Here is a 24,297-nt window from a genome sequence, read left to right as displayed (position 1 = left end):
TTTTTTTTTCCAAAATCTCCTTTAAAATTGTACCTGATGGCTCATATCGCCCTTCCTCATTCTTCCTACCAGAATGCATCACTTTATACTTCTGTCTTAAATTCTGATGCCTGCCTATTTCACCAATCTGCCTAAGTCTACCTCAAGTCTGTTACTACCCACCTCACTGTTTATGCATTTTTCAGTTTGTGTCATTTGCAGATGTTAAAATTATGCCATTTACATCCAAGTCCAGGTCCTCAGCATATATGACCTGACCCTAATACTGACCCCTGAGGGCAACACTATACTTCCCTCCAGTCTGAAAAGCAACTGTTCAGCACTGCTGTCTGCTCTCTTTCTCTTCACCAGTTATGTACCCATGTTGTTACAGCCCCATTAAACCTTCAAGGGGCCTCTATTTTGTGTGCTATGTATTATGTGGAACTTCATTAAATGCCTTTGGAATGCCCATATACAAAACAGTCACCTTCATCAGACCTCCCCATTAGTCATCAAAGAACTCAATCGAGTTAGTAAAAACATGATTTGTCTTTAACAAATCCATGTTGACTGTCATTTATTAACCCATACATTTACAAGTAATAATGGTTCAGCTTATTAAGTGTCACCCCATCACTGATGTTAGGATGACTGCCATGTTTACTCCTCCCCTTTTTTGAACAGTTGTTTAACATTTGCAATCCTCCAGTCCTCTGACGCTGCTCCTATGTCTCAGGAGGATTGGAAGATTATGATCAGAGCTTCCATTATCTCCACCCTTACTTCCCTCAGCAGCCAAGGGTGCATCCCATCCAGACTGGGTGACTTTTCTATTTTGAGAATTGCCAACTCTTTAAGTACCTCTACTTTATTTATTTTTATCCTATCTATTTTTTTCTACTACCTTCTGCTTTTACTGTGACATTGGCAGCATCCTCTTCTTTAGTAAAGACAGATGTAAAGCACTCAATTAACACCTCTGCCTTTACAAAATCACATCCTTTTTGGTTCCTAACCGGTGGTAGGCATGTTCAAATATTTCATTATCTTGTTGCAAATTTTAAAGAAACATGTATGGTAGCAAGAGTTTTGACCAAGTTTAGTAATGTTTTTGATTCTCATGTATAGAATACTAAGAATTGTAAGTTTATAATGCTTAGCAACACATACCACAGTGTACATGGATCAATCGGTGACTTTTAAAAATTCATTTATGGGTTGTGGGCATCACTAGCTAGGCCAGCATTTATTGCCCATTCCTAGTTGCCCTTGAGAAGGTGGTGGTGAGCTGCTTTCTTGAATCACTGCAGTCCATGTGGTGTAGGTACACTCACAGTGCTGTGCGTGAGAGAGTTCCAGGATTTTGACCCAGCAACAGTGAAGGAATGATGATATATTTCCAAGTCAGGATAGTGTGTGGCTCGGAGGGGAACTTGCAGATGGTGATGTTCCCATCTATCTGCTGCCCTTATCCTTCTAGACGGTTGTGGGTTTGGAAGGTGCTGTCTAAGGAGGCTAGGTGAGTCATAAAAGTGTTAAAAATGTGCACTTGCTATTCATTAGACATCCAAACTATCAGCTTATTTTGCTGCTTATTGGCATTTTAATTTGGACTGCCCCTTATATTTTTTTTTAGCATGAATTATAGTATGCCATCGATCAGCAACCAAAAAATGCTAAATAGTTAATCCTGGAAATATTTTGTTCAGCTACATTTTGATAAATGGTGCTAAAAAAAATCCTGGGAAAAATAATTTTGCCAGGCTGACAAAATAAAATATTTCTGAGACAGCAATGCTGTTTAAAATATTTTAAATCTTACTGTTGCAGAACTCAGAATATCATTCTGCCATATATATATTGACTATCCAATCTCTCAAATGTAGCAATCATTTTTTTTTCAAAATGCTTATTTGCTGCATTGTTTAGCACTAGATTTATTGTTCCTCGAAATGCTTGAAAAAGATGGAGTAACTAACTTCTGTATTTAAATTAGGGTTGTTTGAAGATGTTGAGTGAAAATGTATCATCTATAGCTTATAAGGCCAAAGTTCAGTGGGCTGAGTAATAGGGCTGAGTTGTGCCTGCCTGGTGTTGACCCCATTTTGATGCATAGGTTAAAGGGAAGCTTCATCTCATGTAGTTATGGCCAAAGATGTCTGTGTCACTATTGTCTTATCTCAGGAACCCATCTTTTTAAGGAAATCAGAACTTTTGACATGAGATGCTGACCTGAGTTCTGTGACTCGTTACTGCAAAAAGTAGCAATTGGATTTAAAGTGGCGCCTTCCTAAAACCCCTATGTGGCCATTTGGCTTCCTTTATAAGGGGTTGAAAAATTCTACCAGATTTTTTAACAACCTATGGGGTCCAGGACTCTACTTGTGTTGGCTGATCAGTGCCTGCTGACTGGGCCCACTGAAAGATTCTCATTGTTGAGGAGGAGAAAATTCCTAGGGTGGAATTTTCCCTGCCCGCTGGCACTGGGCATGCTCGGTGGCATGAGTGGACAATATGGAGAGAAGGCCAAAAACCGGTTTCACAAATTCGTGAAACCAGTTTGCAATTGTCCACTAAACCCGTTGATGGTGGGCCACATTTCCCACTATCAGACATCAGGAACCTCATTGTAATACACCTGCATATCATTATAAGGCTAGCTCGCTGGACTCATCCCCTCATGCTGGATTGTTTGTCCACGTGTTTCACAACTGTACATTAGTGACATGCACCTGGCAAGCTACACTTCGCCTGGGACTTCTAGGTTTGTTTGCCTACCATTTTTCAGGCAGCACTCACAGTCATTAGTGCTAGACAGCACCACAGTATTTTTAGGGGGGCTCATGGGCAGGTCTCTACCTACCAGACCAGCCATAAGGCGAGGGTGGCTTTGTACGGCTGCAGGGCTGGGGCTTGCTTGGGGTAATGGGGAGAAGTGGCTCCAAGCAAGGGAAGACACTGCAGGTTGAGGGCTGTACTGGGTAAAGTGGGGGGGGTGGGGGGGGGGGGGGGGTTGCGGGGTTGTATCCCAGGGTCTGTGTGGGCGCACAGGTTGATCTATGCCTCAAGATGGTGAGGGCTGAGGACGCAGTCTCCAGAGCTGATGAGGCCACATGGAGATGTGAGCGTGTGTGTGAAAGAGTGAGTGATGACATCCCTTGAGCTGGCAGTGAGTGAGACACCAGTGAATGTGTGATCGGCTTGAGTGTGTGAGTTTAGAGTGTTGAGATGGTTGCCTTACCCTGGCAGCACAGATGAGATCATTCATCCTCTACCTGCATTGGGTGGCCAACCTCTCCTCTGCAGCTTTTGCACTGATCACTACTACTATTGCCTACCAAGCCAGGATGGTAATGTTGCTGTCTCTCCTGTGGCCAGAGTGGGGGTAGAGGACATCATGGCAGGCCTCCACAGGTCCAAAAGGCGTCACTAAACCTGGGGGCTGCAGTCTTCTAGCCTTTCGGGGCTATGTCTTATTTGCAGCAGTCCTGGGCTGGATGTACTGAGAGGTACACGCGCGGCTGTACATTAAAAGTGGCGCCTGTCGTGATGAAGTGGTGAGGTGACGGTGTGGCAGGCAAATTGGAGCCTGCCTGCCATCAAAATGGTGTGTTTCCCAGGAATGCATAGTTAATGCAGCGGGTTTGGGATAATTATGGCGTGAGAAGTCGCCATTGTGGCCGGTGGGTAAAACAATGTTTTACCCACCAGCTACCGCATTTAGTGCAAATCTGGGACGATTCTGTCTCTGAGCATCATAGAGGAGGCCCCATCCCAAAGAAGGTCCCATGGAAAATGACAAGGCTGGAACTAAGTGCATCAGATTCCTGGTCCAAGTTTCTGCAATTCTGGTGTATTCCTGCTGGACTTACAATGGTGGTGCAGGAGAAGGGCTATGAATTTTTGAACCATATCTGTTTATCTATAAGAGTGCTTTCACACTGAAATCCTACATGGAGAACCTTCTGTGCCCTATTTGAATGACTGCAGTTTTTTTTATTGTAAACCTACTCTTTAAATTTATTATAAATTCTTGTGATATGTGTTTATTAATTGTGGCATAATTGTAGCTACTATAGTTGGACTAATCATTTTGCAACTATTTGCATTTTTTTGAAGGAGATTGGTAATCCTCACCTGCGATAGGATTTTGCCCATCATTCAGGTTTTGCTTTCTCTAACGCAGTAAGATTGGAAGTAAAAATGAAATTGTGACATAAGTTAACTAGCCTTGACCAGTTGACAGGTCATAGTCTTCTATTGGAAACGCTTACTACAGTAGATCTTTGTTTCACTGAAAACATGCAGTTTGTTGCTTTTTACCATCCTGTTAGATCTAGAGTGATATGCAATGTATTTTGCTGTGCAATTTAGGGGGCAAAACAAACTGGCAAGTTCCTCTATGTTCCCATAAGGCAATCAACAAGTTCCAGGAGATCACTGTGATTAGGCAGTACAAACTTCGGTCCAACCTATCTTCTGTATGCAGGATATTAGCTGTCACAAGGAATTCATGTAGTTCCTTTTTGAACTGTTGCAGCATACCTGCACATGCCCTTGATCTGGCTTGTTCCAGGCATCACCTCTTCCACCACTGCTATAATTTTACTGCTTTGATACTTTGTGGTAATAGTACAGTTGTAAGTGTACAATTGAAGCTATATTTTATGTGATATGGTGTCTTGCCAGTACAATTGGAAACAATGGAGAGAAATTTATTTGGAGCTTTGGAGGTAAGTGTTCACGTTAGTTTTGTGATTCATTACTGAAAGAAGTAGCAACTGGGTTTAAAGTGGTCCCATGAATTCAGTGGCGTATCTCAGCTGAGGGAAATTTCCAGATGGTAGATAGTTGCATCAGGGAGAGCAAATGCAGATCACCTAACAGAATGGCACCAACTCTCCTAATAACACCAGAAAACTGCCTCAGATTGTAATGAGGCGAAATAAATGAAGGCCTATCACAGATCTCTATGATAAAAGTGAGTGCATGATATTGATCAAATGGATGACAGCTGTATTACAAAAAATGCCAGACGTGTATTGGAGTTATTCAGTACCTCGCGTGCATCACCATATTGTACAATATCTGGTCAGCCAAGCTTTGCGAGTATAGATTTTTTTTCTGCTGTCTTGGTCCTTTATTTAAATTAACTTTATAGCCATGTAGAAATGGTAATGAGACTCTGTTACAGTGGTTGATCAACTAAATTGATGTTCATTAAGTAGAATGTTTTACTGTGTTTGAATAAAGAATTATGGATATCCAGGAGTGATTACAAAGCAAAAATCCTACCAAAGCTCTTCTGATATTTTCATGTACCAGAAGCTTTAAACTTAAGTGATTTTCAACTGTCTTGTCGAACTCCTATATTATTCCATTGCAACTCTGTTTTGATTGCTGGCTAGAGGTAGAGAAAGTTTGCCAAAATTCTCCAACCAATGGAAGCAAGATGTTTTCACAATAGTGATATAAATTACTTCTCGTTTATCAAGTGACAATCAAAAATTAATTAGCAAAGATTAACGCAGTGGACATATATTGTGTGGATTGTAAAATTAAACAATGAAGGAATTCATCAAATTTGACATATTTGACAAACTGCAAATGGAAAATCTCAACTCTCAACTCCTCACACTGCCCAACACTCATCGCTGCTACTCACTGGCCATTGTGTTACCCCTATATGCTTCCTTAAGGTGTGGGTGCTCTGGTGATTAGCCTGGAAATTAGGACAATGCTTCTTGCTAACTGCGCAATGTTCAGTAAGGTTAATGGTGGCAATAGGGGGTCCATCCCAGCACTTATGCATACATAAATACCCAGGATGTTTTGTAGGTAAATATGCAGAAGCCCTCATTAATACTAAAGGCTGTAGGTTTTCTGTGACATTGTCATGGTTACAAACAAATTGCAGTCAATTGTTGTAGCACTCAAATTTAGTTGCCTAAGGAAACTTAGGGATGCTTATTTAAATTGTAGCTTACGTGTCACAAAAGTTCAGTAGGTGGTAGAAATTTGTGGAAGTTTATGAAAAAAAAACCCAACTGTCTCTTTATAAAGAACAAAATCTGAAACTTGTGTGGTTTTACATCATGCTTTGGCCTAAATTTAACATTTTTCTTCTGTTTCAGTATTTGATATGTAAAAGAAAACTGGAGAGCAAGAAGGAAGCTCTGTTGATTCTCTCCAAGGAGCTTGATACGTGCCAACAAGAGCGGGACCAGTACAAACTAATGGCTAATCAGCTACGGGAGCGCCATCAATCACTGAAGAAAAAGTACAGAGAACTCATAGTAAGTTACTATTTTTAACCTATGAGTCTATATCCTAGTTGCATTGTGGAAGGAAGAAACAGAATTAAGTCATTTTCAAAAAAAAAATTAGGAAAACATTTGTAATTTTGTCTTACAGTTTTAGGGTGAATTTAAACACCAACTTTTGCATCACTAGATAAAATTTCCAATTCATTGATGAAGTTGTTGTGTAGGCAAGGGTCCAGCCTAGAAATTTTACAGTGGATCACACAAGAGCAATGAAAGTAAATTCCATTTCCACTGGAGATTGCACACCCAACTGCAAGTTTTGGACTGCATTACAAATGTGGCCTTCTGCAGTTCAGATTTAGAAGGACAGAACAATGGGAATTCATTCCTAGACCATTATCACATCAGAGGATCAAAGGACTTCAGCGATTTTAAAGTCGGGAAACTGGTGCAAATCAGTATTCCAAAACTGCAATGAATTTGATATAAATTTTCACTTTGTGAAATATGAACACATTCCTATTTGCATCATCTAGCTCTGAACTTGCAGTCCAAATTAAATATTCTGCTTAGATATACATTTTCCACTATTCATCAGCATTTAAAAAATCTGGATCGTTTGTCATTGCAATCTTGTCTCTAATGCGGACTATTTCAAATCTGTGAATCTCTCCATAACTTAGAGGCCCAAGTCGATAAATCATCTCATGATTTGTACAATCAACTCCAGTGCAACTGTTTAAATATTTGAGGGCTGAAAACCCATTCAAATCATGTTTCTGGATAGACCGCAATACCCCAAAACTAATGCATTGCACTGTACTTTGCAGGCTTCTGGGACAGACAGTCACCTGAAATGCACACCTAGTGGTGTGTCATTCACCCATAATATTTAAATAATATGATGTTCTTCTGTTGTTGGAAATCACAGGGAAGCATATCCGTATTCAGCTCCAAGGTGGTCTGCATTATCCACAGTATTTCAAAATTGATCTTGCCAATGATCAGCATAAAATTGGAACATCCTGCTTCTACTTAACCACTGATGCTTCCTTGTTAAAAAAACAGTGTGAACCAGGCATATGAAATTTGCATCAAATGCCTTCTGAAAATCCAAGTAGATAGCATCCCCTGGATTATTCTCATGAATCAATTTAGTTAATGCTTCAAAGAATTTCAGCAGATTGTAAATTCATGTTCAAAATTTATTTTCTGACTGTAGTGCTCTTTAAATGAATGTGGGTGATTTGGCATAAAATGCTGTTAAGTAGTTTTTCCTCATAACCAATATTAGGCTATTTGGCTAAGTCTAGAGTTCATGACTGGCTTCTCCTTTGAATATTGAGATTATATTATTACAGTCTCATCTATTTTTTCACTCTGCATCATTTAATTCATTGTTTCTTGTTTTTTTGGGAGCTTCACACACTTAATGGCCTGGATTTTGCAGTACCAATGACGGTGAAACTGTCAGAATTCGCTGTTATTACTCCTCTTAAACTACAGCAACTTCTGCAGTTAAATGTAAAAATCCAGAAGGTGCTGTCAGTGATTCAAAACTTCTCCAGAGGGTATGCTGTTGGAGACACCACAGACTGCAATCAATTAGAAACCATTGAATTGGCGAGAATTTACATTCTTATACTCTTAATCGCTCTATAAAAACTCTTGAAATCTTGTTTTTAATGGCCCACTAAGTTCATAATTACTGCTAAACATCTTCACTGTCCTAAAAGAGTAATTTTATATTTGTTGAATGTCAAATTTCTCCATAGGAAATTCCATATTTATTTTGAAGTTTGTTTATAATTTATTCAGTTTCCGCCTTAACCCCATGTGCCTGTCCCAATCATTTATTTTGTTATCTATTTAAAAAAAATTAAATTAACAGCGAAGGGATTCAGTGGTTTCTACTTCCAGCTTTGTTGTCAGTGGGAATACTTCAATATGTTTGGCTGCTTACCCTGCTTGATGACATCACTGTTGCTGGATGCCTGGAGATCCTTTGACTTGGCATCAGAAACAAAGTGACATTGGGAAATGGGAACTCCATGCCGCAGAGTTCACAAGATCTCTTTGATTTCTAGCAGATTTCTTTGAGTCAGCTTTGCGCCTGACTGCAAATTCCTACCCAATTAATGTACTTGCCAATCAATAAATGTTGAGGGTAGTATATTACGTGTGCCTATAGGCATGGCACATTATGTCATGTTTTTCTGATTTGCTCAAATAACCAGTTATCACCGCTGATTGCTTAAATATAGACAGAATGAAAAAGGCTAGTAATAATCAACCAGCAACCCATACAAAACCAAACAAGTTGCTTAAATGGTTTTCTAAGACCACCAAGCAGAATTTTTTTCTGATTTTTTTTCTGACTTATCTCTGACCATGTTGTCTCCCAAGCAGCAGACTATCCAGATGTAAAAAAAAAATCTTGTAACAACTTAAAATAATTAAGGAAATTAACAAATAAATTGACTTATCCATAAATTCACAATATCCTGTAAGAAATTGGTCTGATGGATAATTAACACTTGGAAGTCAGGGACTTGAAATTTGTTCCTTCCTGAAGTTTATTTTCTTCTAAAGATATTTCTTCATCTTTATTTCTGTGATTAGGTGTATTCTGTAGAGATGTGAACTCTACATGTGTGACGTTAGTGCCCAGCAGTGTTATTGCTGGTCTTCTGCAGTTTCACTTCTATTTACATTCTTAAGCATTGGGTGCTACAGTATCATCAAGTTGCTGTTAGGTGCCAGGTTCTGCCACAGTCCATCCCTTGTCTAGTATTTGATAGATAATTTCCTTATCAATAATGCATCTTTTCCTCTTACACATGGCTTCTCAAATCATAAGAAGAGATTGCATGCGATATAATATAAATATTGTGGCTATATGAGCAGGTCAGAGTCTAGGAATTCTGCAGTGAGAAACTCACCTCCTGAATCCCCAAAGTAATCTACAATGCACAAGTCGAGAGTGAGTTGGAATATTCTACACTTTTCTGGATGAGTGCAGGTCTAATACTCAAGAAACTTGACATGATCTAAGAGAAATCACCCTGCTTGATCAGCACCACATTCACATTCTTAAACCTTCACTTTCTCCAGCACAGTGGCAGCAATGTTTACCATCCCTAAGATGCACTGCAGCAATTCGCTAAGGGGTCTTCAAGAACACCTTTTAAATCTACAACCTCCAACACCCAGAAGGATAATGGTAGCAGATGCATGGAAGCACCACCAGCTGCAAGTTCCCCATCAAGTCAAACACCGTCCTGACTTGGAACTCTATCACTGCTCCTTCACTGTCACTGGGTCAAAATCCTGGAACTCCCTCCTTATTTACCTGCTCAAGGGCAATTCGGGATGGGAAATAATTGTTGGCCTTGCCAGCATTGCCCATACATAAGAACGAATAAAAAAGAAATAAGCTAGGCTGCATACTTTATCAATATTAGTCATCTCCTCTCTGCTCTTTACAGTTCCTGACCTGCTTCTGTGATGGCAATAAAACATACCAGCTTCTTTGTTAACCTCATCAATACTATTGGTGATCAGGCTGCATTCATTTACTGGTGTTGCAGGTTTAAGCTGAAAGGTAATTCAGAGGCTCATTCTTTACACTCCAACTATTTCCATATGCCCTCAAAAATATTGCAGGAAGGAGAGAAATGGTATGGAGACAGACACAGGGAAAAAGTCACATTTTTAACACAAATTTAAATACTCTACACAATTTGATTTTTTCTTTTCCAAGCCTACAACATTCAAACATGACAAATCAGCAAATAATAAATAAGCAGCAAAAAGAATTGAGTTGTCAGGGCTTTGAGAGCCAGATTGCCAAAGCTTTGGAGCTGCAGGTTGCAATTCCCTGTCGTATGAGATCAAGTATTGTAATGTAGGTATATGAGATAAATGGATAAGAGGAAGAATTTGATGACAGTCTCTATTGGGAAGCTTTTTTCTAATTATGAAAGGATTTAATAAAAGAGATGGGGTGAACTGGCACAGGTTGGTAACCAGCAGTATGGATCTACTTGGTCTTTTACTTCTCCACCTTCCGCGTGCAAAGTTTAAAAAAACACATTTGCATCCATATTGCTGCTGTCTACAATTTTTTTATATTGTTATCTCTTTTATACCCATTTTAATTATTCTTATTAGACATTTGTATGGTTCAGAATCTGATTTTTGTTTGGCTCTGTCTTTATGAAATATTTTTTCTTGACCTTTATTAGATTTTTGACCTAAGTCTGTGGCTGTGGTTTGATTGTATTTCTTTCTCCCAGAGGGGGATGGCTGCTTTCTATGGTTCATTCTAAATAGAATGCACAATGTAAAAATTTAGTTCTACTTCTGTTCTTTTTCACTCCCCACTTAATCTTCCTGCGTGCTCTTTTCATAGCTGGAAAGTTTACTCCCTTAGCCTGAGAAGCCTATATTATTATTTTTGGCCTTGACTTTAATTACAGTGTCAAATCTTATTGTATCAAATAATCACTGGTACCCAAGTGTTCATCCAGTTCTAGTTTACTGATCAGTTGTGGTAGGCTGCTGAATACTAAATGCAATGTAACACCTGCTCTTCTATTCTGCTGGCTTATGGTAAGAGACAGATTGTCACCATAAAATTGTTGATACTTTTACCTTCTCTCCTTATTGTCCCTGGTTCCATTCCACTTCTGTTTGACTTGAACTGGCAGTTGCCAGGGGTTCCTAATTAGAATTCGTCACGTATAGCAATATTATTTTCTACCCGCATTGCTGCAAATGCCCTTCCACAGTTTTAGCTTTACATCTCTCTTTATCAATAATGTGGCTTCTCTTAGTAAGCACTGTGCTTTCTAGTTTTTTTCCATCTTCTGCATGCAGTTGTTTCTATGATTCAGTGAAACCTATCAATTTTTCTTCATTGTTAACCTCATCAATACAGTTGTTGATCTGGCTGCATAAATTTACTGTCATGCAGGTACAAAGCTGGAATATATTTCAAAGATTCATTCTTTGTACCCCCACCTATTTCCATGCACCCTCAAAAAAGCTGCAAAGGAGAAATCACTCACATGGTCCCTTGTTTTAAAATTAGAATTTGGCTCAGTTCATAGTGTGAGGATGATTTATCTACAAATAATTCTAGGTTCAAATTGTGTGATTAGAATATAAATGTTTTCTCCAGTAGAAGTAGAAGATCTTGATTCTGGGATGTTGATGCATTACATATAATGCGCATAAATGAATCATAAGAATTCTGATCATGCTGCACACTGCCATACAAATATTAACTTCAGTCTTACTCATGTCTTGGAGAGCTGCTTTGTTCTCTTTTGAAGCTGAGTATACACCATACATTTGTAAAATTGAACAATCAGAATCTGCACCATTTTTGCTCCATGAGCAGCATCAATGAAAACCATCTGTCGTAGAGTAAAGCAATGCAGTAGATTTTCTTCAGAACAGCTACATTTAAACTAACAGTTAACACAGTTGGACTGTCTTTGATATTATAATAGAAAAATTGCTTAAATTGGCAAGTAAACTAGTGGTTCTGTATTTTACTGTTTCAAGTTTGCAATAATCCTCGATTTCCAATTGTGAGGAGGAAGAACATCTACTGAGATAAAAACAAAAAACTGCGGATGCTGGAAATCCAAAACAAAAGCAGAATTACCTGGAAAAACTCAGCAGGTCTGGCAGCATCGGCGGAGAAGAAAATAGTTGATGTTTCGAGTCCTCATGATCCTTCCACAGAACTGAGTGAATATAAGGAGAGGGATGAAATATAACCAGCTTATATTTCACCCCTCTCCTTATATTCACTCAGTCCTGTGGAAGGGTCATGAGGACTCGAAAAGTCAACTCTTTCCTTCTCCGCCGATGCTGCCAGACCTGCTGAGTTTTTCCAGGTAATTCTGTTTTTGTTAAGAAAATTTACTGCATTGCTTTAATCTATGACAGATGGTTTTCATTGATGTTGCTCATGGAGCAAAAATGTCTCCTTCTACGGTTGTCTTCTTCACTCCTTCCTGCTTTCTAGTTATTTCTCTATCCCTTTCTGCCACCCTTAATTTTGCACCATGTTGTAGTGACACAGTCCAGGCCAATTACTGCCCTATCAGTCTATTCTCTGTCATCAACAAAGAGATGGAAAGTGCCATGATAGTACTATCAAATGGCACTTGCACAGCAATAACCTGCTCACTGATGCTTAGTTTGGGTTCCACCAGTCCTAATCAGCTCCAGACCTCATTACAACTTTGGTTCAAACATGGGCAAAAGAGCTGAACTCAAGATGCGAGGTGAGATTGACCGCCCTTGACAGCATTTGACCGAGTGTGGTATCAAGGAGTCCTAGCAAAATTCAACAGCATTGCCATTGCTCATCCCCACACCATCAACATCCTGAGAGTTACCACTAGACTGGACCAGCCATATAAATACTGTGACTACAAGAGCAGGTTAGAGGCTGGGAATTCTGCAGTGAGTAACTCACCTCCTGACTCCCAGAAGAGAAACCTATCCATCATCTTCAAGACACAAGTCAAGTGTGATGGAATATTCTCCACTTGCCTGGATGAGTGTAACTCCAACAACACTCAAGAAGCTCGACACCATCCAGGACAAAGCAGCCCAATTGATTGGTACTTCATTCACCACCTTAAACATTCACTGTCTCCATCGCCAGCGCACAGTGGCAGCAGTGTGTACTATCTACAAGATACATTACAGCAACTTGCCAAGACTTCTTCAACAGCACCTTCCAAACCTGTGATCTCTACCACCTAAAAGGACAAGGGCAGCAGACACATGGGAACACCACCACCTGCCAGTTCCCCTCCAAGCCACACACCCTCCTAACTTGGAACTGTATTGCCTTTCCTTCATTCTCATTGGATCAAAAACCTGGAATTCCTCTCCTGAAAGCATTGTAGGTGTACTTACATGGACTGCAGCGGTTGAAGAAGGCAGCTCACTACCAGTTTCTTGAGGGCAGTCAGGGGTGAGCAACAAACGTTGGCCTAGCCAGTGACACCTACATCCCATGAACGAATAAAAAGAACTGATGTAGTGCACAAAATGCATTCGAACATATGAATTAGGAGCAGGAGAAGGCCATTTGGCCCCTCTGACCTTAAGATGAGACATCAATGAAAGGAGGAAAATTGTTGGAGGAATTTCACTGAAGGACTAGGTGTTTGCTTTTTAGAACAGTTAATTTCCTTGTGTGTTGATTTTGTTATAAGTGTTCTTTTTGGGAGTGTGTGTTGCAGTGGGTGGGTACTATTGACCTCTTAAAGGATTATGGGGTGGATTCAAGGATTTGATTGGCTTTTTTTCTGGTGGTTACCTAATCAGGACTGGAACATTGTTAAAGAAGAGGAAGTAAAGTCTTTAGAGTTAGTGAAAAGTAGTTTTTATCAATAGTAATGTTTTATTGACAAAAGCAGCTGGGATACACCTAGTTTGATGAGCATACTGAACACTTTGGCATGGCCTACAGATATTTCCCAGAAAAATAGAAAAATTACACTATGAGCTTGTTCCATAACTATTAATTCAAAGCATCTTTGGATCACTCTTGCCATTTAGTGCAAGTTTCAGACCCTGCAAATTGATTTTGCTTGGTTTATTGTTTGTGCCAATTAATGTCCCAGTTAGTTTAAAATATAAAATTAAAGAGGTTTTACAATTACTTTTAATTAAAAAGCTGCAATCCAATAGCATTTTTAATTACTGTTGTGTAATTGGTATCTCTTTAACTTTTCAACTGAATATTCATATATGTGAGAGATGAAAAGGTACCATAGACGCAATGATCCTTCCAATTCTATGGCCATCTCAACTGCTGCTGTTTTGAGTATCTATGTGAACTTAAACTACCTAGCACAGTCGTCCACAAGGACGGCAAAAGAGTTCAGGCAATTATTATTGGAAATGTTTCCAACTTTTCTGAATTTGGAAGCAGATCCAATGTGAGCCACAGGCTTTGTGACCACAACTGCCATAATTGAAGATGCTCCTTGTCCCTTTACGTCTATCACCTGTGCATTCCTTCCCTCCACATTTACTGGATACCATCAATGCTGAGCCTCTTGGCATTGGGCAAAAGTATTTTTATGAATGGTGTCAGATTTTCCTGGACAGCTGCTGTCAACTATTTGTGGCAGTTAGACGCAACATTGACTGCACAGTTACCAAGTATAACTACCCTCAGAATACTCCAGCAAGCTTCTGATAACATTTTCAGGCATAGTGCTGTTGTCCAGAAATGCTGTTTTCTTTCCTGAGGTTATTGTCACTTTCTGATCTTTTCCAGAAATACTTTGATTTTCCCAAAGGTTATTGTCAAGCACCCCCAGGTAATACTTGAGCTTAGTGAGTTAAATGAAATACTGAATGAGTACGTGCACTGTCCACTGTGTTTCTAAAAACATTTTTTTATTCAGAATCTAGGCTAAAGTTCATTTGGGAACTAATTTTAAAAATAAATCATACTTGGGATATGGATGTCACTAGTCAGGACATGATTTATTGCCAATTCCTGGTTGCTCTTAGAAAGGTGATGGTAAGTCTGTTCGGTGAAGGTGGTCCCTCAGTGCTTCCACTTAGGGAGTTCTTGGGAATTTGACCAGTGGCCAGGAAGGAACAGTGATATATGTCCAAGTGGGGATGGTGTGTGACTTGGAGAGGTACATGGAAGTGATGGTGTTTGAATGCACCTGTTGCCCTAATCCTTCCAGCTGATAGAAGCCATGGACTTGGGACCTCCACCACCTCACAATGGGATGCCTTGTGGTAGAGGTCTCCATTCTCCAGATACGCCATCTGGTGTTTTTTTTATTGTCTTTCATTTGCTATGATTTCTTTTTTGTTTCATTATATTTTTTCCCCTCAAAATACCTGTAACAGTTCAGTCATCAAGAATGTTGCGTTCCTCAGTTCTCCAACAAAAATGTGTGAAGATTCTGAATTATATGAGATCAAATCTTTTTAGAAACTTGTGGTAAGATTTCTTTAGCACTCTCATTGTAGTGAAATTGTAAACACATTTGTCAACATATACAATTGCACTAAAAATAACAAAGGAACTCTTCAAACCTTGCTTCTAGGTAGAATAAAGAATAAAATATGGCCTATATTAGAAAATAAATTATATGTACACTGAGCTCTAGTTTAACTGTAAAGCATCAGAAGAATCGTAATCCTGTACTATTGAAATAAGGAAAAGGATGTCATCATTTTAAAATAGACCACCAACAAATTGTAAGACCTTGTTCAAGGAACATGGCGCATTTAGGTCAGCTGTGGCTTGCATCCTCACCTCTGAGTCGCAAGGTTCTGGGTTCAAGTCACGCTTCAGGGCTTGAGCACAAAAACCAAAGCTGACACTCCTCCAGTGCAGTACTGAGTTTTGCACAGTCAGAGGTGCTGCCTCTCAGATGCGATGTTAAACCAAAGCTCCATCTGCCTGTTCGGGTGGATGTAAAAAATCCCATGACATTACTTCAAAGAAGAGCAGGCGACCTATTCCACTTGCACTGGCCAATATTTACCCTTCAGTCAACATCACAAAAACAGATTACCTGGTCATTACCACATTGCTGCTTGATGGAGTTTGGCATGTGCAAATCGGCTTCTGCGTCTCTGCATTACAATAGTGGCTACACTTCAAAAAAAGAAATATTTCATTTGTTGTAAAGTGCTGCCCTGTAATTGTTGATCAGGGATCAAAATACATTTTTTGGGCCCTTCTTGAGAAAAAAAAAAGACTAGTTTAATTTTCTCGAGGGCTACTTTTTGATTTCAGGGGGTTACTTAATGGTTTTCGGGGGCTCTTTTTCACAAATTCCTTTATTTGGTGATGCAGCCATGGTGTGACATTACCTTCTGTATTTGTGTTTTTATTTTAATGTTGCCTTTTTTGATAGATAAATTAGTACAAATACTAACAGAAAAACTCTAAATATAAAATAATCACAGGCAAATGTTGCCCAAAATTACCATTTCAGCATGGAACAAAGGAAACCCTGAAATAGGTCAAACTTGCATTTATACAATGCCTGTCACAACCTCAGAAAATCCCAAAACACCTTGCAGACAATGCAGTGCTTTTGAATTGTAGTCACTGTTGTAACATAGCAGCCAATTTACACACAGCAAGTTCCCACAAGCAGAAAATTGATAATTACCACATATTCTGTTTTGGGATATGCTCCCCGAAGTGGGATGGTGAGGAGGAGAAGGTGGGGAAAGGGAATAAATTTCATAAGATCACAAGAAATAAGAGTAGGGGTAGACCATTTGGCTCTTTGAGCCTGATTTGCCATTCGATAAGATCATGGCATCCTGATTGTGGCCTTAACTCCACTTCCCTGCCTGTCCCCCCCCATAGACTTTGACTCCCTTGTGGATAAAAATCTGTCTAACTCAGCCTGTGTGGAAGAGAATTCCAAAGACTAATGACCCTCCAAGAGAAGACATTCCTCCCCATCTCCATCTTAAATGGGAGACCACCTAATTTTAAACTGTGTCCCTAGTTGTAGATTCTCCCACAAAGGGAAATATCCTCTCAGCATCTACCCTGTCAAGCCCGCCTGCTTAACCTTTCCTCATAAGACAACCTATTCATTCCAGGAATCAGCCTAGTAAACCTTCTTCAGGCTGCTTCCAATGCAAGTATATCCTTCCCTAAGGAGACCAAACTGTACACAGAACTCTAGTTGTGGTCTCACCAATGCGCTGTACAAATGTAGAAAGACTTCCCTACTTTCATACACCTTTCCCTCTGCAATAAGGGCCAATATTTCCTAATGACTTGCTGTATCTGCATGCTAAAAAGGACACCCAGATCCCTCTGTATCACAGCATTCTGTAGTCTCTCTCCATTTAAATAATATTCTGCCTTTTTATCCTTTCTGCCAAAGTGGACAATCTCACATTTTTCCACATTATACCCCACCTGCCAATTTTTTGCCCACTCGCTTACCTTTCTATATCCCTTTGCAGACTCTTTGTATCCTCCTCACAATTTGTTTCCTTGCCTACCTTTGTATCCTTAGCAAATTTGGCTAAAAGACAGTTGGTTCCTTCATCCAAGTCATCAATATAGGTCACAAACAATTGAGGCCCCAATACAGATCCTTATGGCATTCCACTTGATACGTTTTGCCAACCTGAAAATGATCCCGACATTTTGGCCAGGATATTGAGGTCGGCGAGTGGGGGGGGGGGGGCCTGTTCGCCGACGTGTAAACTGACATGGGTTGACGTTTGGTCGGAACTCCCGACGTCACTCTACGTCATTTCAATTTTCAGGTCGGCGGGGGCACAGCCAAATCAACTGTGTGCCCGCCGACCTATCAACAGCCAATTGAGGCCAGTTAAAAAGTAATTGAACTAGTTTATGGACAAGGTTGGTGGGCAGGCCGGGAGCCCTGGCGGGCTTCAGAAAAAACATGAAACCTCATCCACATGCGGGATGAGGTTACATGTAGGTTTTTAAAAATTTAATAAAAGTTTGAATGAAAGTGATGGACACGTCCCAACTCATGTGACAGTGTCACATGAGGGGACATGTCAGGGAAATTTTAATTTTGTGCATTAACCATTTTTGAATTTAGTGCTGGTCTCCCTGAGGCAGCACTTAGCATTCACGAAAGAGCGCGCTCCCGGCTGAGGGAATCCCCCCCCACCACCCGCACAACACTTCTCGGCCAACGTCACAATGGGCAGGTCTTAATTGGCCCGCCCACGTAAAATGGCAGCATGCCCTCGATTGGGGGAATTGTCTGCATGCGCCCGCTCCTGCACTTCCCCCTGCCGCCCTGGGGAAAATTCTTCCCTTTGTTTTCTGTTAGTTAGCTAATCCTGTATCTGTGCTAATAAATCACCCTTAACACCATGCGCTCTGAAAAGGTTAAATAAATTTGTCAAACACGATTTCTCTTTCACAAAACCAGGTTGACTCTGCCTGATTGTCTTATGATTTTCTAAATCTCCTGCTACTGCTTCCTAAATAATGGATTCTAGCATTTTCTCAATGACAGATGTTAGATTAACTGGCCTATAGTTTCCTGCTTTCTGTTTCCCTCCTTTCTTGAATAGAGGTGTTATATTTCCAGTTTTCTAAATTTGGGGTGAACTTGGTGATACCACTGTCCTTTCACCTCATGACTTATGTTTAAACCTAGCCCTGGATTCTGGGAGAAGTACTTTCCTTTCCCTCTGCTGGATTGAAAGATACTGCATGGAACAATATTTGGACAGCCTTAAGCCCAGCTCCTATTCAGCTTGGTACCCACCAGGTCTACAAATACACCTAAGATTGCCAATCTCAGTCTGACAGGCCACATGAATGACTGGAATTCAAAATGAAAAGGTCACGTTGTGCCAACATAAAGTCATCTTCATTTGGGACAGGGTGGATGGAGTTTAGCTGTTTGTTGTACACCCAATCTAGGTGCCAGTCTTAAATGAGAGAGGCTCGTTCCCTGAACACTGACACCATTGACCTACATTGAAAACAACAGTGATGAAGCATTAGAAATTCTCTTTGGGAACCTTTCCTTCAGATAAAAATTGTGAAGTCAACCATGACTCCTGGGAACTTTTGTTTCTTAATAGAGATGGAGAGGTAAGAATTGAGTTCACAGAGCAAGATTTTCTGAGGAACTTTTGATCAAGGGGTCACAATCCACTGGTCAGAAAACGTAATCTGGCATGATTTGTACTCTGTGCCTCTTCACTAGGTTTCTGGCTGCCTCCTCTCTTTGTCCAGCAGCTGGTTGAATCGATCGGTGACTGCAGCCAAGTCGCCTGCAAGGCAACAACGGGACTGGGGCCAGAATTCGTTGACCTCTGATCACAGGTCCTTCCATCGCACCCCTGCTGCTCCTCTAATCATAGATTCTGTCTCTGGAGGAGCAGCAAGAGTGGGAGGGAGGGAACCTGTGATTGGAGGAGCTGGAGCAGCGAGCATTGGAGAGACAGAACCTGTGATTGGAGGAGCTGGAGCAGCGAGCATAGGAGAGACAGAACCTGTGATTGGATGAGCAGTTCTTCACGGATTTGGTCTCTCCCACACCCACTAGTGCTCCAATGAAAATACACGGGGGTGACATTGCTTTAAATATTTTGAAGTTTTTGCCACTGTCTTTGATTTTTCGCAGGCTATTTGTGAAATTTCGAAGGCGCATTTGCACACCGACCCCATGTATTTTGAACTTTGATCCTGACACTGAACAGGAACAGTTATGAATGCACATTCAGCACCCACTCCAGTGCATGTGCGGTTTATCCTGCCACTGAAGTCCTTGTGCGCTTGGTGGTAGCTGGTGGCAATACTCGTTTGCACCTGCACCGTCCTGTCCGACCTCTCTCAAGACCACGTTGCTACCTGCTCGCTGAGCTTCCTGCTTGCCTCTCACTTGCCGCCTGTGTTGCTGCCTCCCGCTCGCAGCCCACTTGCTGTCTCCTGCTCGCTGTCCCTCTCTTAAGCCATCGCTGCCTCTATCCATGCCCTCACTGCCTTTCGCTCGACCCCTTGCTCACCGCCCCTCTCCTGCACCTACAGCACTCGTTAGACACAGAAAACTGCACTTTACATTTTCCCATTGTGTTCTCCTCAGAAAAGGTACAACATGGATTACAGGGTAAAGCAGCACATTGTCCATTTAAATGGTCAAAATGCTTGCCAGTCTCCCATCAGGTCAGAAAATGCTGCTTTCTGGACCATTACAGTTACAGTACATCTTGAAATGATTATTTCAGGGACAGTCTCAATCTCATGCAGTAATTATCTGACACACTGTCTGTTTAAATATTACATTTTTTATTTTTAAAGTAAGCTTATTTTAAAAAGTGAAGATGATATAGCATTGTTTGCAGTTTCCAGATCAAGGTGTAATTCTCCAGCTGAGTTTGGCGCGTGCCGTCTTTGACGCACTCAGCTGCCTCACTGCAGCTGCATGTATGGGGAGTGCAGTTGCAGTGTCTCTCAGCCAAAATGCTTTGAGACGTCCAGTGACTGTGGTAAGAACTATATAAATGCAAGTCTTTTCTTTCTTTTTAATGATAGAATGTCAATTCAGATTGCAGAGCAGAAGATACCTTAAACTCTGTCTGCACTGTAACTGAGGATTTGCATCAGAAATGAATCTAAAGCAACTTTTTGTCAGAAATTGATTAAAAAAAAAACACTCTAGGAAAAATATGTAGAATTTTCTGCGGCGAAATCAATCTCTCTGCTGAAACTGTGAAACTGGACTGGTCCAGGCTGAATTAGGCTGGTCCAATAGACATACACAATGTTAAATCATCTACAGAATTAATATGAGTGAAAACCAAATATTAGCGCATGCACCAAATTGTTAGTTAGCATTATTGTCCTGACCAAATTGAATGTTGTTACCTACTAGTGTGAGGCTATAACTGTTTGGGGCCGTTGAGATATATTCCACATAGCAAAAAAAAAAATGATTATAAGTCAAGCAGTCTGATTTCAAAGAAACAGACTTAATCTGTAATGCTAGCTGAGCAACAGAATGAAGGAGCCTAGGATCAAAATTGTAGTTTTTGCCTCTCTGCCTCTCTAAAACTACAATTGTATCCTGCTCTTCACTTAACAAAAATATCTGCAAGCAAATGAATGAATGAATAAATGTTTTTACTGATTTGAACATTAATTATATATCTTAATATTTCTTATAAGAGCCACTGCTCACTTAGAATTAAAGAGCTCTTCATTTTCCTCAGTGAACACTAGATCTTTTCTCCAATTTGGCTTCCAAGGGCAGAATTTTCTGCTCCGGAAACAAAGAAGGGTGGTGGGCGGGAAAATTGGCACGGTTCCCGCCGGTGAGTGGGCGGGTTGCTGAGCTAGATTGCCCACTTTTATACTAATTATGTATGCACAAACGAGCAACACGTCATATCTCGTGGCAGGGCAGGCTGGGATTCATCCGCCCTGCAATTGCCTCATCAGGTTGTATTTCTCGGCCTCATATTTAAACAGCACTCGTGCACATATTCACTTTCTGCAGCCCAGGAGTTGTCATGGCAAACACTAGAACTGCCCCCAGGAGAGACAAACTGTGTGTGTTGAAGATTAATGACAAGGGACTGGCGATCCTCCTCCACGCAGTTGAGGACCAGTGGAAGGTCCTTTACCCCATGAAAGGAGCTGAAGAGCCACCAGCCTGAACACCAGGGTTGAGGAAGAGGTCACCAGGGTGCTCAGAAGAGGTCTACTCTCTGGTGCTGAAAGAGGATGAATGATCTCATACACTCCACCAGGGTAAGTCAATCTTCTCACTCTCAACTCTCACTCTCACAAGGCCTTCAGGCATTCACAGGGTTATAGTCCGCAGGGATCTCACACACTACCAGCACAAGGGACATCACCACTGATTCTCTCACATACACTTTTACATCTTCATCTCCTGTCCCATCCTGCACAAGTCTCATCTTTGCCCATCCATAGATCCACTCAGCACACGCAGCAGGCAGGCATGTTTATCATCTGCTTTGGCATTCATCCTGCTCACAGACTGTCCATCTGTCTTCATGGAGGAGAAAATCGCCCACAGCAACAGAGGTCCCAGTCAGGAAGGGGAATGCCAGAGCTCAGGCTACTCACCCCATTTGAAGAGCAGGTAGCAGAGCTGGCCAGTGAGGACAGGGACCATTCCTGCGCTGAAGGCGAGATTGGTGTCTCAACAAGCCATTGAGGCTTCACCCACTAGTCTTCGCCCACCCACCGACACTGTGAGTGCTCTTTAATGTAGGTGACTATCCAGCCAATCACTAATTGTCTTTTCTCTCTATTACAGCCAGCAGCAAGAAAAGGAGGAGGCACACTGTCAGTCAGTCCATCAGCCCCAGCCCCCAGAGCACCACAGATGAGGATTATGAGGATCCACTGGAAGTAGAGTCGCCACAGGGTTCAGCTGCACTCTCCACCAGCGCAGAGGCACGCATCTCAGTGGGACCTCATTTTATAGCAGGCTCAGGGACACCATCTGGTCAGATTCTGGTCCGAAGCAGGTGGAGGCAGTGACAGCCAAGGTCACTGACACTTGGAGGACTGCTGGAGTCCGAGCCCAATAATGAGCCTCTGGAATTGGTCCTCAGAGAGATGCTGGAGCTCCAAATACAGCAGGCAGGGCTGTCAGAGGCCACCACCAGATTGGAACGGAGGATGGAGGAGTCCGTCCACGTTATGCCTGATGTCGTGGCACTGATGTGTCAGCTCATCGAGGGCACCATTGAAAGGGTGGTGACCGCCATGGAGACCTTGGTCCAGCAATTTGTGCCGGATATGCACTTGGTCCTGCACACCATTGCTACAACTGTGAGTGGCAACCATCAATGGCTGTGTGAGAGCGGACAGGGCACATCGATCTCCTGACAGGAGCTCCTTCTCCTCAAGGAGTCAGGGAGGGATCCTTGGGCACCCACAAGGAGGAGAAGCATCAGCCGGACATCCTGGGGCAATCCACCCAGGACTCTCCTGGGCTGTCTAGCCGCTCCAGTTCCCCTCTGCCCATGACCAAAGCAACTCCATCTACTCAGCCAGAGGTGGATGCACCTGTCCCAGAGCAGGAGATCCATAACTGGCAGGGGACCTCCAGGAATTGGCCCTCCAGAGAACACCCACCAAGGCCATCACAAACAAAAGGACATAGTAGTCAGCAGGCTGCCTCCACCTCTGCTGCAGATGTCAAGTGAGTACCTAGACATAATGATAGGGTAAGAAAGGTTAAGAAATACTGAGAGCACAGTTTGAAAGGGAGAAGAGTGGGTCTAAGACTAGCATTTTAAAATTAAGTAAGGGCAATTATGTGGGCATGAAAGCTGAGCTAGCTGAAATGAGCTATGACACTAGGCTACGGGATAGATCAATAGAGAAGCTGTGGCAGACATTTACCGGGATATTTCAGAATACTCAGAATAAGTATTTAAAGAAAAATTCTAAAGGTTGACAAGTCTCTGGCTCCAGCTGGATTTCATCCTAGGGTCCTAAAAGAGGTGGCTAATGAGGTAGTAGATGTGCTGGTTTTAATTTTCCAAAATTCACTAGATTCTGGAAAGGTTCCATCAGACTATTCAAGAAGGGAGGGAGGCAGAAAACAGGAAACTATAGGCCAGTTAGCTTGATCTGCCATGGGGAAGGTGTTAGAGTCGATCATTAAAGAGGTTATAGCTGGGCACTTGGAAAAGCTCAATGTAATCGGGAAGAATCATCATGGTTTTATGAAGGGGAAGTCAAGTTTAACCAATTTATTAGAGTTCTTTGAAGGAGTAACTTGTGCAGTACATGGAGGGGAGCCTGTAGACATGCTGTACTTGGATTTCCAGAAAGCATTTGATAAGGTGCCACATCAAAGGTATTGGGGAAGATAAAAGCTCATAGTGTAGGGGGTAACATATTAGCATGGGTAGAAGATTGGCTGGCTGGCACAAAACAGAGAGTATGCATAAATGGGTCCTCATCTGATTTGCAGGATGTGATGAGTGGAGTTCGTTGAGCTGGGGCCTCAACCTTTTACAATTCACATCAATGGCCAGGATTTTCCAGCCCCGTCGTGGGCAGGACCCACCGTGGGCGAGGCGGTGCCCCAGCCAGAAGTCCATTGACTTGCGGCGGGACTGGAAGATAGCGGCGGCAGGCGGGTGTGGAAAATCCCGTTGTATGACTTAGATGAGGGGAGCGAAGGCATGGTAGCTAAGTTTGCAGATGGCAGAAAGATAGGTTGGAAAGTATGTTGTGAAGAAGACATGAGGCATTTGCGGATGGATATAGATAAATTGAGTGAGTGGGTAAAAATCTGGCAGATGGAGCATAACGTGGGAAAATGTGAAGTTGTTCACTTTGTCAGGAAGAACAAAAAAGCAGAGTATGTCTCTAATGGAGAATGGCTGCAGAATTCGAGGTGCAGAGGGATCTAGGTGTTCTCGTACATGAGTCACAAAAAGTTAGCACGCAGGCACAGAATGTAATTGGGAAAACTAATGGAATGCTATCCTTTATTACGAGAGGAAT

The 24,297-nt window shown here is 41.6% G+C and overlaps 1 protein-coding gene across 5 annotated transcripts in view; it reads left to right on the top strand.

Moving 5' to 3' along the window:
* ccdc149a (coiled-coil domain containing 149a) overlaps positions 1-24,297 on the top strand; it is a 168,086-nt gene that overhangs the window by 12,770 nt on the left and 131,019 nt on the right. For all 5 annotated transcript variants that reach the window (XM_041195894.1, XM_041195885.1, XM_041195875.1 and 2 more), the window contains exon 2: positions 6,117-6,278. In XM_041195894.1, coding sequence (XP_041051828.1) covers positions 6,117-6,278 — 162 coding nt within the window. The remainder of the gene's footprint in view (positions 1-6,116; positions 6,279-24,297) is intronic.

Source organism: Carcharodon carcharias, chromosome 1 (genome assembly GCF_017639515.1).
Source record: "Carcharodon carcharias isolate sCarCar2 chromosome 1, sCarCar2.pri, whole genome shotgun sequence".
Taxonomy (NCBI): domain Eukaryota; kingdom Metazoa; phylum Chordata; class Chondrichthyes; order Lamniformes; family Lamnidae; genus Carcharodon; species Carcharodon carcharias.
This window is presented reverse-complemented; position numbering and strand designations above follow the sequence as displayed.